Source organism: Phalangium opilio, unplaced genomic scaffold (assembly GCF_054372755.1).
Source record: "Phalangium opilio isolate 3A_F unplaced genomic scaffold, DU_Popi_V2 ptg000352l_1, whole genome shotgun sequence".
NCBI lineage: Eukaryota > Metazoa > Arthropoda > Arachnida > Opiliones > Phalangiidae > Phalangium > Phalangium opilio.
The window spans coordinates 2190260-2206512 of record NW_028324228.1 but is presented as its reverse complement, the minus strand read 5'-3'; the positions used below and the strand labels follow the sequence as shown (position 1 = coordinate 2206512).

The 16253-nt window shown below is 37.8% G+C and overlaps 4 protein-coding genes across 4 annotated transcripts in view; 1 reads left to right on the top strand and 3 right to left on the bottom strand.

The window, feature by feature from the left end:
* The window catches only part of LOC149602820 (ATP-binding cassette sub-family C member 1-like), a 449544-nt gene that overhangs the window by 170245 nt on the left and 263046 nt on the right, over positions 1 to 16253 (bottom strand). The gene's annotated exons all lie outside the window — the stretch shown is intronic.
* LOC149602832 (ATP-binding cassette sub-family C member 4-like) lies at positions 91 to 671 on the top strand. Its single transcript, XM_089860347.1, has 2 exons — positions 91 to 208; positions 278 to 671. Exons 1-2 carry the CDS (start codon positions 105 to 107, stop codon positions 387 to 389), a joined length of 216 nt encoding a protein of 71 aa, XP_089716473.1. The 5' UTR covers positions 91 to 104; the 3' UTR covers positions 390 to 671.
* Positions 5315 to 6102, bottom strand: LOC149602831 (uncharacterized). The gene is made up of 3 exons (XM_089860211.1): positions 6009 to 6102; positions 5719 to 5945; positions 5315 to 5620 (listed from the first exon to the last, which is right to left on the bottom strand). Exons 2-3 carry the CDS (start codon positions 5899 to 5901, stop codon positions 5315 to 5317), a joined length of 489 nt encoding a protein of 162 aa, XP_089716337.1. The 5' UTR covers positions 5902 to 5945; positions 6009 to 6102.
* Positions 10365 to 12579, bottom strand: LOC149602830 (uncharacterized). The gene is made up of 2 exons (XM_089860481.1): positions 12422 to 12579; positions 10365 to 11611 (listed from the first exon to the last, which is right to left on the bottom strand). Exons 1-2 carry the CDS (start codon positions 12574 to 12576, stop codon positions 11362 to 11364), a joined length of 405 nt encoding a protein of 134 aa, XP_089716607.1. The 5' UTR covers positions 12577 to 12579; the 3' UTR covers positions 10365 to 11361.

Genomic DNA, 16253 nt, shown 5'->3' with positions numbered 1-16253 from the left:
GGTCAGAATCTGAGCGTTGGCAGCGTCAGTTGGTCTGCTTGGCTCGTGCTTTATTAAGGAACGCCAAGATCCTGATCTTGGACGAAACGACGGCCTCCGTCGACATGGACACCGACGATCTCATTCAAGAGACCATCAAAAGGGAATTTGCAAACTCCACTATCATCACCATCGCGCACAGAATCAACACCATCTTAGACTACGACAAGTATGTTTACCTACCTATTAATCTGGCTTAAAATGATTAGCTAATTTGTCGTCATTTAACTCTTCATAGGGTGATGGTTCTGGATCAGGGCCGGATTGTGGAATTCGACTCTCCACATGCTCTCTTGAGGAATGAACAATCAATGTTCTACGATTTGGCCAAAGATGCCAAAATAATCTAGATCACATTTAAATTTAGCACCTATGCCTTATGTACAGTTCGTCTAGCAAACTATTTTTATCATTTATTTTATTACTATTAGAGCAACTTAGAATACAGCATTAGTTAAGATATCTATAATCCTTAGAACAGTCTTTGCTCAAAGCAAATTCTTAAACGTTTTCACCATAAATAATAATAATAAAAGAAATCAGAAAAGTTATAAATGGTAACAAGTTATAAATTTAAAGTTTCACTGTGCAGACAGGCACTTGCTCATCGTGGTTTAACACAGCGTCTAATGCCTTGTAGATTTTTATGTTCTTTATTATTTTGATTCATTAATTTCAGCTTATTTTCACACACATTATTTCTTTACTGTAGTCGGTGAGAGAATCGGTTTGTACTAAGTGTCCATCAAAAATGTAAATATTTTACTTTCAATGTCAAATTTGTACCAAACTAAGGCGATTGCCTATTATTAAATGAATAATCTGAATTTGGATGAAGTTGGAAACATTTTCAAAAACCTTTTTGTTCTGGGCAAAGGGCGAGATTTGTCGAGGCTAATATTTACTTTAACAGTTGCATAGTCGTAGTATCAAAAACCCAAAGAGATTTTTAATTTTAAAATTTTTTTATGTATTCTAAGATAGAGAAAGTACTATATTTGAAACAATAATTCTGTTATAATTGTGCATAGACGCGAATCTTGTGTTATTTTGTTAAATAGTGAAGAGCTTTGGTCTTATTTACAGTGTACAATACGAATTGAGTTCGTTAAAATTCACAATTTTCAGTAATTTTTGAAGTTAAAAGTGTAAAAGATAAACTATCTCGTGTCAATACTGACCTCGTGGCTCACTTTTTCTCCGTTAGCCCTTTTCGCATGTCGGAGGGTAAAAGTGGGGGAAAATGCGAGGCGCATGCGTGTTAGTAACAACGTGGATAAAATAGCAGACTACGTTCTTAGCCTCCGCGTATTTCCTCATTATTTTAGAGGCATCAACTTTGCCATTAAATCTGATCATTTTCGATACATTTTCTTGATTTTTTTTTTCTTAGAAATTTGGAAAAAAAGTGTAACAAAATTCATTTAAGCCAGTGGTTTTTTAATTAGTTCAATTTTCTAGCATTGTTCAATTATTTTTTTTTTCATATGATTCTTAAGCCTTTGCGCTATGCTTGGATGCTGTGTTGTGATAGTGGGTGGGATTCAAGAATCAGTCGTATAAAGTAAAGAGGGATGGTAAAACAGTGGAAATTAAATTTCACAGAATTGTTGTGAAAAGGAGAACAATTTAAGTTATAAATCGAAAATGTTGGAACTACAAAGACGGGGATATGTAACATGCATTTTGTTAGTGTGTATCGGACCCTGGTCGGGAATCGGCGGCCCTCGCGGGGAAAGCGCTCTTTTTTTTGTGGGGTTGCTCTCGTGGTTTTGCCCGGCGCTGCTTGGATACCGACATTATTTGCGAAGCCGACACTAAGCCTTGGTTATTAAGGGAAATATTTTCGACATTATCATTTTTTAAAGCTTCAATGTGCATGTGTTTTCTCCAGTAGGATTTAAATATAATTCCCATATTTTTACAAACTTATTTAAGATACAATATTTCTAGTTTATCATAGTTTATATTCAAATTTACTCCCTTATCTACAATCCCAGCTATTTCTCCGTAGGCCGATGGCGTCGTCTGCTATTTTATCCACGACGCACGACAAGCGCATGCGTGCATAAATTTGCGAAAAGGTCTATTCTAATCTCTATTTTTTATTATACTTTTTGAGTTTTCATAGGGGAGGGGTTAATATGTCTTGCCCGACTTGTTAAATTAAAATTTTCATCAATATTGTTTTATGAGATGCAATGTTTTATTTTATTTATTTATTTTGTTTTGTGAATTTGACTGAAAGGGTTCCTTCTTTTCACACGTCATGACAGTATTTCATTTCCACTGTATATCCGAAGAGATAGATTTTATTATCTATTTTAGTACCTTTCTTACTATCTTGATTAGTAATTTTAAAAGACGGAGGCCATAAAGGCCATCTATAGAACACAAGTCTTGCGTTTGGTGGGGGGGGGGGTCTCAGGAAACCACTTGCTTAGTTTTCATAAATGAGGGGTTAAATACATCTTACCCAATTTGTTAAATTTAAATTTCAATCAATTTTGCTTTTACTAGATGCAATATTTGGTTGTTTTGTTGTTGAATTTTACATGTACATTAAAATATTTCATGACTCAGGAACTCGTGAGAAATGGTTTTTCTCAGTTCGTAATTAAAAATGCTCTTTGACTATTATATAAATATGCATATATAATAAGTCAACTTAGTTATTCAATTAAAAGCTATTGTTAAATGAAGTAGAAGTAAAAGTAATTAGTAGGGCGTAGTTTAAGTCAAGGAAAGAGCAATAACAAATAGATCTCAAGTTTTTGAGAGTTTATGGAAATAACGAAAAATGTGGTGCCACAAAAACCTTAATTTCGGCAGTCTAAATGTCAAAAGGAGCATGACGGGTTCAAACAATAGTTTGATATTATTCGTTTTGGAATGTGCTCAAAACGAAAATTAACTAACCAATATATTTGACTTGATTTTCTTCATATTTAATTTTAAAAGGGTTAGTAAAGCCCAATATATTTTTCTACAATAGAAGGCTGAAGGTATGACCGCACTAGGCGTAAATTTTTGCTACGCTCGCCACACACCCGAAGAAAAAACACAGTCCTCACTTCTAAATTTAGGTCGGCTCGCCGGCGTTTCGCATGTGAGCCAGAGATTCTCGCTGATTGGATGTACGCCACCCAAGCTGACGAGACCGACGTGAAAAGTTCGGCTTGGCAAATATTTTTTGTCTCTTTCGCTTCGTTCGCAATACGGGGCGAGCGAAAATTTACACCTAGTGCGTACGTAAAACCTTTAAAAACACCATTTAACCCAGTTTTCTTTTTCCAGAGCTTGATCTTGGTGAAATTTTTACAGAATTCACATCAAACTCGTATCAAATCGCTTCGTAGAAAGTTGGCAACGGAAAGTAGTCACAACTTCCATCACCGAAATAATTATTGCAGAAACGTTTAACAACGCCCAAAGAAAAAATACTGCTCCTACATCATCTAATTTCAACGGGTCTTGGGACGGCGTCGTATTAGGCACCCAAGTATTTTTTTCCACGAGAAATTTGTTAGTCATGATGCATTTATACGTACAGCGTGTTTCTACTTGCCTCAATATTCTGTAAAAAAAATCCAATATTAAATATGATACAGCATAAGTTCATAAGATATGTTCCATAAGTTGGTCACTAGTTACTGAGAGCTTGTCATAAAATGGCGTAGGTCATAGATTCTCGTCAAGCGACGTCTGGTGAGGCTAGTACAGACTAAATGGGAAGAGGGACTGCAAAATTAACCGAGTGTAGGCAATTCTCGCCTGTCGTTCTTGAACTAGCTCGAGCTGTAAGTCTCTAGCATTACAAACAGGAATACATAGATTTACTACTGGGAATCTTTAAGAGGCCATAGACCCCACACAAATATCTGATTGACTGTGAGGGGAAGCGCCAAAAACTTTTAAACCACTTGCTCCTCCTTTCTCGCGTCTCATTGGTTATGCGAATATGTGGGACAGATCGAGATCATGACCTTTTAAGCTGTCGTCTGCATCAGTTTCGGCTCTGAAATGGTCGGGAAGTGCGAGAACTTGGAACAGTTTGACGTTAACGACGTTTTTGAGGCAGAAATTTCTCTAACTGTAACTAAAGTCGACGATTTAGAAGTTAGTGTAGCTCGAAATTCAGTATTGAAAACGAATGCTATAATAAATAATTTTGAGAAAAGATGACGTTTACTTCCCCTTAAACCCTAAGCCTTTGCATAGGGATACTGATGTTTTGTTTTTGTATAACTTTGGTGAAGAGTGGAAGGAATTAAATTGTTACTCCACCCAATATCGAGTTCTTAACTGAAAGCAAGTCTCCAAGTATTTTCGCCTTTTTTTTTCAGAAAAATAATCCTAGGTCTACTCGTTCAGACGACGTATCATGTTTACATTCGGGTTCACCGCGCATAGGTCGCGGGAGTCGCGGCGCAGGTTGCAAAATACGTCAAATAAATTATGCATGACGTCAACGGTGACGGTTTCTACACCTCCTCCCCTTTCCGTCAGACACCCTGGCCCATAAAATGGCCTCTTAAAGATTCCAAGTACTAAATCTATGTATTCCTGTTACAAAGTATGTGTCATACTAGGAATGCATGGAGGGGGGTTGGAATGGCTAAAGGGGCTCCCGGTGTTCCCTTGATGATGGAAACATATGGCGAGGCCTTATTTATTTTTTTGAAATGTGTTGGCTTAGCCATCTCCTGAAGGCGGTAAATGTCTAGTCGTTTCAAACTAGGGACCGAGCGGATAGAGGGTGGAGTTAGCGGAAGAATGTTCCCTTTTTTTGCAGCCAATGAAAATATTTAAGGGGGAAATAATCGTATTTCGTCAGTCTATGACGTCGCTAACATAAAATAAGCCACGCCAGATGTTTCCAAGATCATTTCACGCCTATTATGATTTGACCTTAGCCATTCCAACTCCCCTCCATTCATTCCTGGTCATACTTAAGGCACATATTTTATAAACTCATATGTACAGATAATGGTTATTATTGCTATCACATTTATTTGAGTGAAAAATTTAAATGACTGATAAGTTTAGTTTAAATGAGAGGCATTTAACGCGTGAAGGGCTATTAATGTGCCATTTTATTTTGGGCATTCTCATAGATGCCTTCTATTTGTGCTCACTGATGCCTTCTGCACCAGTCTCCTCTGCGATTTTCTAGTCATCCAGTTTCTTGACTGAGAAAGTTATTAAGGAGAAGTATATACAATTCTTAAAGGAAGGGACCACCGTTATTAAAAGCCTTTTTAAATAAAAATACTCACACTTGGTTAATCAGTTCTTTGTCACGCGCAGAAAGAGTTCGATTAAGTGGCAGTGTAACGACGGACGAACTGAGAGATTCTTGCCCAATATAGTAGCTTTTTTGGAATCCATCGTCTTCCAGGGTTTCAAAAGCCAACTTAGCCACTCCGATCATGAACAGCTCGCTAACGATGAAGGCCTTCTTTCCATTCCATATTTCATCGAAGATGGTACCTTCCGACAACAAACTAACAACATCCACAATGCCGTTTGTCTCAGTCAATCTTTTCATCAAACGTTTCATTACGTCATCATGTTTTGACTGTAAAATATAAATTATACGAAACCAAATACCCTAATCCTACCAACCGATCAAAATCGGTTTATTGACAAAGATAAGGAAAATCTCTAAAAACTTACCATTTTCAAAATTAGCAAGTGATCGTTGGTTAAAAGAAGTACACGAGGTTCCATTAAAGGATGTTGCAGTAACTGAGCAAAAGTGTCAATCCTAATGTAACCAGATTCTGTAAACTTGGATTTGCAGTTACTCGTTATGTAAATGGATACAACGAATGCGAATACGAGATAGAATGACAGCATTATTCTTGCCGATTCCCGTGGTTTCACCCAATTTAAAGGCAATCCTGCGTAATTTAATAAAACTCAAAAACCACAACCAATCGACCACAATCCGGCATGTAAACTACCTTGATAAAGGAAAGGTCTTAGATGTGCGGACAATATACCACAAAATGTTAAAATGGACGAGGTCTTCTTGAACAGAACACGAATAATTGTACAATGAACAAAGACAACAAGAAAAATGGTGAAGAAAAGAAGAACAGTAACCTGAGAACGAAATTGAACGTGAAAATTAGAATGATGTGGTGATTAGGAACTCAATTCTGAATCACATGTGCTCATGCTTGGGCTTGTAAATATGGCCTGACACCCTTCCGTAATATTAAACGAAAAATTTAAAGATTTTAGGCTTAGCGTCCCATAGAAATAGCACGAGGTTTTTGGTGGTCCATGCACTCCATCGAATATTAATCAAGGCTCGAGAAAATATAGTTTACAAAACCGTTGCTAACCTGATTTTGTATCTTTAGTGCACTTGAAACGTTTGTAGCAGTGTATTTATCGGGGGGCTTCGTAACAATGACGCTTTTGCCAGTTTCAAACCAAGATGAACTCTCGAAAAAAACAAAGCGTTCAAGACCAATATTCACATCGACAGGCAAGTAGATCATATCAACTCCCTGGAACACACGGAATTATATTAGTCGATTTAATATGCAACTTTTTCCTTTATCGTAATGTTTTATGTATTTAAGGACCGAGTAGCGTCAATAGGTCAAAAATTGCGTCAAATTCCTATTTTGGATGACACCCTTCCGTAATATTAATTGAAAAATAGGTTTATGACCGCATTGTTCATTTGATTTATAAAACCTTTTTCGGATTCGGCAGTGAACGCGTATAACAAGAAAGATCAAAGAGGGAAGGAGCAAGGTAACTATAACGGCTCATCCCGATCTCTCTCTCTCTCTCACGCGCACCTACCTCGCGCACAGCCGAGAAGCCAGAGGATAACTCGGTCTCTCCGAGACTCCTCATACGTGCTCACTGGGCTCGGAAATGAATGACTTGGAGCCACTAACAGGGGCGTGCCAACCTTTTTACTGGAGCGGGGGCAAAATCCCACACTGGTAGAGAAAGTTGTGTAAAACATTTTGCACTTGTGTAAACAACTTTGAGCCACCTTAACCTCTTTCCAAACTCATACAGGAGCAAAAATTATGTTATGTTGCATTACTTCAATGTTGTTCAGCACTCATAATTGAAAGGCTATACAGTATCTCGCTCGCACTATAAAGTTACGAAGAGGTCCGCATGAACGTGAGAATTAATGCCTGACCATTTCAATACTCGTGGGATACAGTGGCCACGATTCTATAAGGTGCCATTTCTAGTTTAGCATACATTTTTCTCTTTTCGTAAATCGTAGAAAATAGTAAAAACGCAAAGAAAATGTCTTTAGCCTACCTATTCTTTCTCAAAGTTATACAATAATTTGAAGCGCTGTATAGAAAACCGTGGTTGCTATAGCTATTATGTCTATACATGTATGTGTAAAACACAAACTGGTGGAAGTCAGGAACGATATATTCTCGAGACTATCAAACAATGCAAAATTCTTCATTTCCAGGGCTAGTTTAAAAATGATTCTTCATTTCTACAAACTCTTAAGATACGTTTCACAATTCCTTTTACAACCCGAGCTTTATACTGAACTTCAAATCGGTCCTCGAGCGACGATTTTTGAACTATCAAAGCTGTCACTATTACCAATACCCTTTACGATTGCAATATTTATGGAATCACGTGCACTGTCTATTCGCATGCATCACACTAAATAACTGGGCATCAGCGCAAAACTCCATTGGTTATTACTAGGGATGAACCGATACTAATTTTTTACAATTTAGACTCAGTCACCAGAGCGGGGGCGGTGCCCCCGCTGGAAAATTAGAGCGGGGGCCTTTGCCCCCGCTGCCCCCGTGGTTGGCACGCCCCTGGCCACTAATAGCGCCACGCCACTTTTGACAAGCCCCCATATATTTCCCTCACGCTAGGAGACACTGCTAGAGGCATGACCAAGTTGGCTGGCCTCTCACATGCAGTGAGTTTGGGCTGCCTCTAGTAGTGACTCGTGGCGTGAAGAAAATTGTACAGCATGGAGTTGTACCCCTGGAAGTTTATTTCTCCACATGTATTATTCATATTGGTAAATTGATTTGGTCTATAGATATTATAATAAAAACTTTCGTCCCCACTGCGACACCGTCAAAAGGATTTTAAAATGATTTTTCGAAAATATCAATCACTCTCCCCCAGCTTAGAAAAAATGTACGACTCTTCGTTCTTATATCGATGCTAAAACTTTTAAATTACCAGATCGGTAGTAAGTGATGATTTGTCCATTCCAATTTCCTTCCACACGTAAGATCTATTTACAACTCTGGAAATTTCATTTGTACATAATTCAGTAGCGCAGGTCGCTGAATTCACAAGAGTAGTTCCCTAAATTCGACAAAAATTAATTGGATGCAGTAATGACATATTTTAAATTATTTTTCTTACCTCGATAATGCCAACTGTTAACACTTCCATTTTGTAGTCGAAGAGACCAAAGTAACTTGCGATTATTACGAAAACCGTGAATTCAAAGTTGGTAGAATTATACGCGCTCTTGGGTTGCGAGACTAGAAAGGAATGTGCCGGAACGCTTCAGAAAACTCGTTCGTAGAGCTTGGTCTTGAATATGGAATGAAATAACGAAAACTGAGGGGATGGACATTCGATGGAGTCAGGTGTTAAAACTCTTGGATGTTTGAGAACAGAATCAGGCCTTAAATGATTTGGAGGGAATCCCAACTCTGCGTAAAAGCTGAGCACTTTGGAGCGACCGTGCGACGCCACATCCGCTGGTGTACAAGTTAGTCGAAAATAGTAAGATAACGTAGTTAAAGGAACTTTAAATCTCTCCTGAGAATCCTGATTGGTGAGCTGGGTTGTTTGATTTAAATCAGTTTAAATCACTGATTCAAATCATGATTTAAATCAAGCGATTTTTTTTAAAAAAATCATTTGATTAAAATCAAGAATATATTTTTGTTTTAAAAAAAATGTTTTCTAAGATTCCAAGGAGTAGTTTAAGTAACTCGAGAAGAAACTTAACTAGAAAAGACCTAAAATTAAAAATAATCATGGTTTTGGTGTATTTCATTGTAAGTTTTTCCCAGAACTCCAGTTTGTCTTGCTGGAAAGGCTAGGAAATGAAATAGCGGTCAAGCTAGTCTTTTTATACAAGCATTTGAATAGTAATAATATCCAATAGCTGCTTAAATGTCATGATTATTTTGCTTTTGGTTAATTTTGACTCAAAAGTTTTCATATTGGTAATATACTATCTATTAGTTCAATAAAAATCAAAAAAATCAAATAAATCAATTTAAATCAAAAAATCGATTTTTTTGAAAAAATCAAAAAAATCAACAACCCAATGGTGAGTTTAAAATTTTGCTCATGCGCAAAGAGAAAATGCGATTTTCCTATCGTTCATAAGGTTGGAAGGTTAAAAGCTGCTGAACGGGCGCCTAGCTTTGTGGAAGGTAAGAGATGGAAAAAATTCATAAGGAGTAATTGTTCATTTCCATGGTTAAGCTACCAACCCCTCTCGTGCAAAAATTTATTTCCTGTGGAAAACTTTATAATGGAATTCATAGAAATCAATAAATTTCGACGTACTTATGGCCGAGTAATAGGAAAACAGCAATGCAAAGTTTAATTTACATTTTTTAACCTTTTAAGCCGGTCGTTCAACAAACGTTTTACTTAACTTTAACTATTTGGTATGAAATTCATTGTATTACTCGAGACTTTGAAAGCGTCCTCGGGATTTTGTGTGCGAGTTTTTGTTTCGCATAAGATCGAGTTTTGAAAATTTAAACGATTTTATACGTGATTTTTACACATTTTACATGTGAATTTTACACTAAAACGTGATTTTTACACATTTAACACGTGATTTTTACACATTTGACACGTGATTTTACACTTAAAAGTGCCTTTTGAATTTGAAACGTGATTTTTACATTTTCAGTTAGAATTTCGTGATTTTCACCAAGGATGATAATCCTTGTTTTGACCAACAAAGTTTATTGAATATCGATATTCGGCGATATTTTTTAAGATTTTAGACAAAATTTCAGACGAATTAGCGGAATTTTGACAAAATGTTACCCCCACGGTTGATTTATTTCTTATAAAGTTGTAAAAAAATTTTAAATATGGTTAAATAAGCGTCAAACATTTTCCGTTTTCTCCACGAAGCTAAAGGCTATCAAAACTTTGAGCTTTGAAGTACTTTAGGAGTAAACCAAGCGTGAAATTGTTTTCGTTATAATTTACGAACCGTGACGCTTAACGACTCAAGTTAAACTAGAATAGTTTTTAAATCCTGTCCTACCTGGAGATTTAGAAAATCATTTCGAAGGGAAATCACATCTTCAGTTTGTTTCTCGTGAGGCTTTTTTATTAAGATATCTGATTTATAAATAGGAAACATTTTTAAATTAGCGATCAGAAATGCGTAAAACCTTCCACACGGAATTTTGTTAATAAGTTTAGACCGATTTCATTCTTGTTTACCTTAGAGGTTGATTACATCCGAACGTTAGGACACACCACTATATGGCAACCTGAAAAGAAACGAAACTGTCCTGACGGACAACGCAGAATCTACGTGAGAATAGGGACTTTTAAAACTATTCTGTTCCAACGTTTAATGATTTAATTTGACCTATATTTTCCGTGGCTTTTGAAATTTAAACGCTTATTTTAAGCTGGAAGGTATTGCGTGTACCATAAGTTTATAAGATATATTTCATAAGTGTGTCAATGGTAACTGTGAGCTTGTCATGAAGTGACGTTGGTGAAACGTCATAGATTCTCGTAAGGCGACGCCTGGTGAGACACTGTCAAAGGCTTAGTACAGACTAAATAGGAAGATGGAGTGTACTAAATTTTCGCTTGTCGTTCTCGAACTAGCTCGAGTTGTAAGTCTCTATAGCATTACAAAGTATAGGTCGAGTCATGCTTATGGAACATAGCTAATAAACTTATGGTGTACCTTTATTATTGATCGATCTGCAACAAGCATTTCTACATTTTACGAAAAAGATATTAAAATATTCCTTCATAAATTACAACGTCGAAATTAAGAAAAGCTGTTAAGGCAATAAAGATTTAAGTGAAGATTAAGGTACCTATATTTACATTATGAATTTTTCGTCAATTTCTAGAGACAATTTAAAAGATGACCGAGGTGGTGCGCTTGAAGTTTACTGTTAAAGCTAGAAAGAATTGCAAGTATCTCGTAGTTTAGAAAAAAATGTTTTTAGCAGTTCCTTGTTATAACTGAGAACGAAATGTTGGTTGCGACCTCCATTCCTGTAGTTTTTTGAACAGAGCTTGGTGATAATTTCAATGCATCTACATATAATTCGTATTAAATCGCTTCCCAGAAAGTTGACAATGGAAAGTAGACAAAACTTCCATCAACGAAAGAACCAGTGCCAAACCGTTGCCAAATGTCCAAAGCAGAAATACAGCTCCAACATCATCTAACTTCAACGGATCCTGGGACGACTCCATATCCGGCTGCCAAGTTTTCTTTTGAACTAGGAAATTGTTACTCATGATACATTTATATTCAGCACGGGACTCTACTTGTTTCAATATCCTGCAGAGAAACAGTAATATGCTACAAGATGTCCTGTATGCCACGTTTATCTAATGTAGTAATAGGGATAGATTTAATTTTAGAAGTAGGAATGGAGCACTGTTTGTATTTACTTCAGTCCGACTCATAGCCCAGTAATGAACCCCTCCCTCCAACACGCAACAAAAAGTTTAAATTATCTTATTGGCTCACTTAAACTACGTTTTGATGACGTTTCTGATGGGGATGGCGAAAAATACGTAATTCCTTCTCACCTCTGTCGCTATGACCCGCCTCTTCTTTCATACCCCTCCGGCCAGTGGAAGGGGGTCCGGGACTTTGACGCGCGCCCAGACTACTCTGTTCTCCATTCCTACTTCTAAAATTAAATCTATCCCTGGTAGTAATTTGATAGTTTCAAAATGACCTAAATTTCCTAGGTTCTCTTTAATTTTCTCCATAATTATTATTACTCTATGAATTATTATTTTCATAAACTCTAAAGGAATACACATTGACGCGTTTTAAATGTCACAGTTTTGTTTACTGAAATATTTGAAACAAGGTCTCATATTCAAATGTTTTACATGCATGTTCACAAATCTTGGCTCTTTGATCCCGACTAATTAAATAATTTAGTAGTTTTCTGAAATAGAATCAACAACCAACTATTACCTCATTGCAGTTGCAAGGGTAACTGAGTAAAACCACTAGATTATAACAATGTGCTGTGAACGATCAATATCTTTGTTATTCATTGACTAATTATGAATAGTTTCACTTCAACACAAACATGTACGATGTTATGGCTTATAAACTAAACAAACTTACGCTCGGTTTATCAGCTCTTTGTCACTCGGTGGTAGAGTTCGATTAAGTGGCAGTGCAACAACGGATGAGCTGAGAGATTCTTGCCCAAAATAGAAGCTTTTTTCAATTAAATCATCTTTCAGATAGCTAAACGCAAAAGGAGCTGAACCGATCATCAACAGCTCACTGATGATTACGGCCTTCTTTCCTTCCAGTATTTCATTGAATATGGTCCCTTCAGTCAACATATTGACAATTTCCAGAAAACCATTTGTCTCAGTCAACCTTTCCAATAAGCGTTTCATAACGTCATCCTTCTCTGCCTGGTAAATAGAGCCATAAATTCATAAGTATGTTATACTAGCTGTTACCCGCGGCGACGCTCGCGTGTAATAAGAACTTCCATCAAAATTATACAAAGAATGGGTAGATTTTACGGATGACTAATATTTTTGTAGCACCCTAGGAGCAAAGGCACTTTGCGGTGCCCGTCAGCCCGTCGGGACATTTTTATTATTTTTCACGCGGACATTATTCCATAAAGAAGGGTTTCTAAGTTTCTATCCGCCATTTAAAAAGATGGTAACAAATCTAACCCCCTCTAACGGCAACCAGTGTACTAAATATTTGCGAAATCGGTTGAAACGCGCGGACTTTGCTGCATAGTTGAAGTATATAAAATTGTATAACGCGCCAAAATCTGTTTACCAGGACTGACCCGAGAGGGCGACACGATATTGGCAAGATAGGGGACCAAGGGGTTAGGGAGAAGGAAGAGGGGCACTTCGGAGTGAGGATTTGGACAGTACAGTACGACAAGCGTTATAGTTTTAACCAAGCTAATAAAATATTAATAAAGTATTAATCTGCTTTTGAACTATCAAGAAATTACTTTACTTGAGTTAACATATAATCACAACAATGGCGACGGAGGCGAGATGTGCGTACATTTAATTCAACGGCAAGGGACACTTAAGCCTTGGTCAACAAATACGGTGGATCCACATTCCAAGATTCCACGCAGCGATTTAAGGGACACTTAAGCATTGGTCAACAAATACGGCGGATCCACATTCCACGCAGCAATTTTATTAATGATAGAAGATCCCCAAAATCCGAATCCCTCACAAACTCCAGGTCACATTATTGCGGAACCAGGGATACCTGCACGGACACACACGATGGGCAAGTTACCATTTTTTGATCAGGAAGTCGAACCCTGGTCACAATACTCTCAAAGGCTGGAGGCATATTTCATAATAAATAAAATAACTGAAGCGGAAAAACCTGCGATCTTACTATCAGTATTGCCAGCACCGACACTTACGTTATTGAATAGTCTAGTTTATCCGGAAACTGTCATGACCTCAGCATATGCTACGTTATCTGCGTTATTTAATCAGCACTTTAACCCTAAGCCGTCTAAGATAGTGGAACGATTAAAATTTAATGGAAGACATAGAAGCCCTGGAGAATCTATCGCAGATTATGTCGCAGAACTGAAGAATCTATCAATCCATTGTGGATTTGGGAAACACAACGATGAAATGATTATGCATCAGTTAGTCTTGGGGATAAACGATGATAATATGCGTCATCGACTATCAGAAGAAAAGGACGACATAACATTAAAGGATGCCGTTGCCCTAGTCCAGAAAATTGAATTAGCCGCTCATAATGCGGAACAGATGAAAGCTCATTCTCTTTCTAATGGGATGCAAGCCAGCGTTAATTATATAAGCCCTCACAATCGACAACAGAAAACACAATATCATCAACAGTCGACAGCTCATCAACAGAGGACACAATATCATCCACAGAGGACACCATATCATCAACACTCGACAGCTCATCAACAGAGGACACAATATCATCAACACTCGACAGCCCCTCAACATAATCGCACTTATATGACAAGAAATGATCCACAGTCATGCTCAAGATGCAATAGAATGGATCATAAGAACTCAAGGTGTCCGTTTATACATGCGACATGTCACAAGTGCCAAATGACGGGACATTTAGCGGTCGCATGTCAGGGAGATCCGAAACACAGAACTCACACCAAGGGAGACAAGGGACGAGGACACAACAATAATAGAACGAGAGTTGATGTAAAACACCTTGATACGAATGATGATTCGACAGATGAGGACTATTCGGTACATATTGACGAATACTCCGTCAACGCTATACATATAGATCCAGTATTAGCGATAGTGCAAGATCACAGCAAGAATCACAACTGCAACAGAGTTGGCGATGATGATACACCTCCAAGGGAGATAATCCAATGTAAAGTCAATGGCAGGACATTTTCATTTGAAGTTGATTCTGGGTCGGGTCATACCATAATTTCGAAAGCTACGTTTGCTCTCATACCAAATAAAGCAAGAATCGAACCATTTTCAAAGAGACTACGCTCAGTTACTGGAGAGTGCTTAAACATCATTGGGAAATCCAAAGTCCACGTACAATATCAAGACAAAGAGGAACAGTTATCACTGCTTATAGTTAATGGGACGCAAGAAAGTCTTTGTGGCCGAACATGGTTGTATTCCAAGCTAGATGTTATACCATCGGTTTTTGATAAGAGGGGTTCGCAAACACCACGGATTAACACGGTTTCAACAACACCAAAGCCTGATCTGAAGATGATCCTACACAAGTATAAGGACCTCTTTGCACCCGGTTTGGGGAAACTGAAAGACGTAAAAGTACAACTTTACCTCAAAAAGGATCATAAGCCCACATTTTGCAAAGCCCGTTCCGTACCATATGCAATGAAAAGCCTAGTTGAGGAAGAAATCAAACGTCTAGAAGACCTCGACATAATAGAAAGCGTACCTCATTCACAATATGCATCTCCGATCGTGCCGGTAGTAAAACAGCAAGATTTAAATGGTGAACAGACTAATGCGACAACTAAACAAAAGATCAGAATATGTGGAGACTTTAAGACTACAGTGAACCCAGCATTGGACATCGAAAAATATCCCCTACCAAAGACTGAGGACATTTTTGCAACCCTCGCTGGCTGTAAATACTTCGCTCGCTTAGATTTAAAAGATGCATACAACCAGTTAGTTTTGCATGAAGATTCTAGGAATGTCACTGTAATTAACACCACGATGGGGTTATACCGATACAAGAGGCTACCTTTCGGCATTGCGTCGGCGTCGGCCATTTTCCAGCGTCATATAGAAATGATCTTTCGAAACCAAAAGGGTGTATCACCTTTTCAGGACGACATCCTACTTGGAGGAAAAACACAGGATGAACTATTATCCCTCATTGATCAAGTACTGAAGACTTTACATGAAAACGGTCTAAAATTGCGTCAAGATAAATGTAAATTTATGCAACAGTCCGTTGAGTTTCTGGGACACGCATTAAACGCTGAAGGCATTCAACCTCAAGCATCTAAAATGACGGCGATTATGAAAGCTCCAGAACCTGAAAATCTGGAACAACTACGATCCTTTGTTGGGCTACTTATGTATTATGCCAAGTTTATTCCTAACACTGCAACGAAGTTAGCTCCACTCTATGACCTATTTCACAAGAAGACAAAATGGACATGGGGAAATAAACAACGACAGGCATTTTACGACGCCAAGCAAGCTCTGAAAACTTCTAACATGCTAACCCACTACGATCTTAACAAGGCAGTCCATCTCGCATGTGATGCGTCACCGTGGGGTATTGGAGCAGTCATATCCCACGCAGAGAAAGGAGGAGAGAAGCCAATTGCCTTTGCGTCCAGGAGTCTGACAAAGGCTGAAAAGAACTACTCTCAGTTGGAAAGGGAAGCGTTGGCCATCATATTTGGAGTCATGAAATTTAAGGATTA

Bases quoted from the DNA above. Each gene is read 5' to 3' on its own strand.
- LOC149602832 (XM_089860347.1), top strand. From the start codon at position 105: ATGGACACCGACGATCTCATTCAAGAGACCATCAAAAGGGAATTTGCA. The intron at 209-277 runs GTATGTTTACCT...AACTCTTCATAG, and splicing joins ACCATCTTAGACTACGACAA to GGTGATGGTTCTGGATCAGG.
- LOC149602831 (XM_089860211.1), bottom strand. From the start codon at position 5,901: ATGCTGTCATTCTATCTCGTATTCGCATTCGTTGTATCCATTTACATA. The intron at 5,621-5,718 runs GTAAGTTTTTAG...TATATTTTACAG, and splicing joins ACTTGCTAATTTTGAAAATG to TCAAAACATGATGACGTAAT.
- LOC149602830 (XM_089860481.1), bottom strand. From the start codon at position 12,576: ATGATCGGTTCAGCTCCTTTTGCGTTTAGCTATCTGAAAGATGATTTA. The intron at 11,612-12,421 runs GTAAGTTTGTTT...GTTTCTCTGCAG, and splicing joins AAAGAGCTGATAAACCGAGC to GATATTGAAACAAGTAGAGT.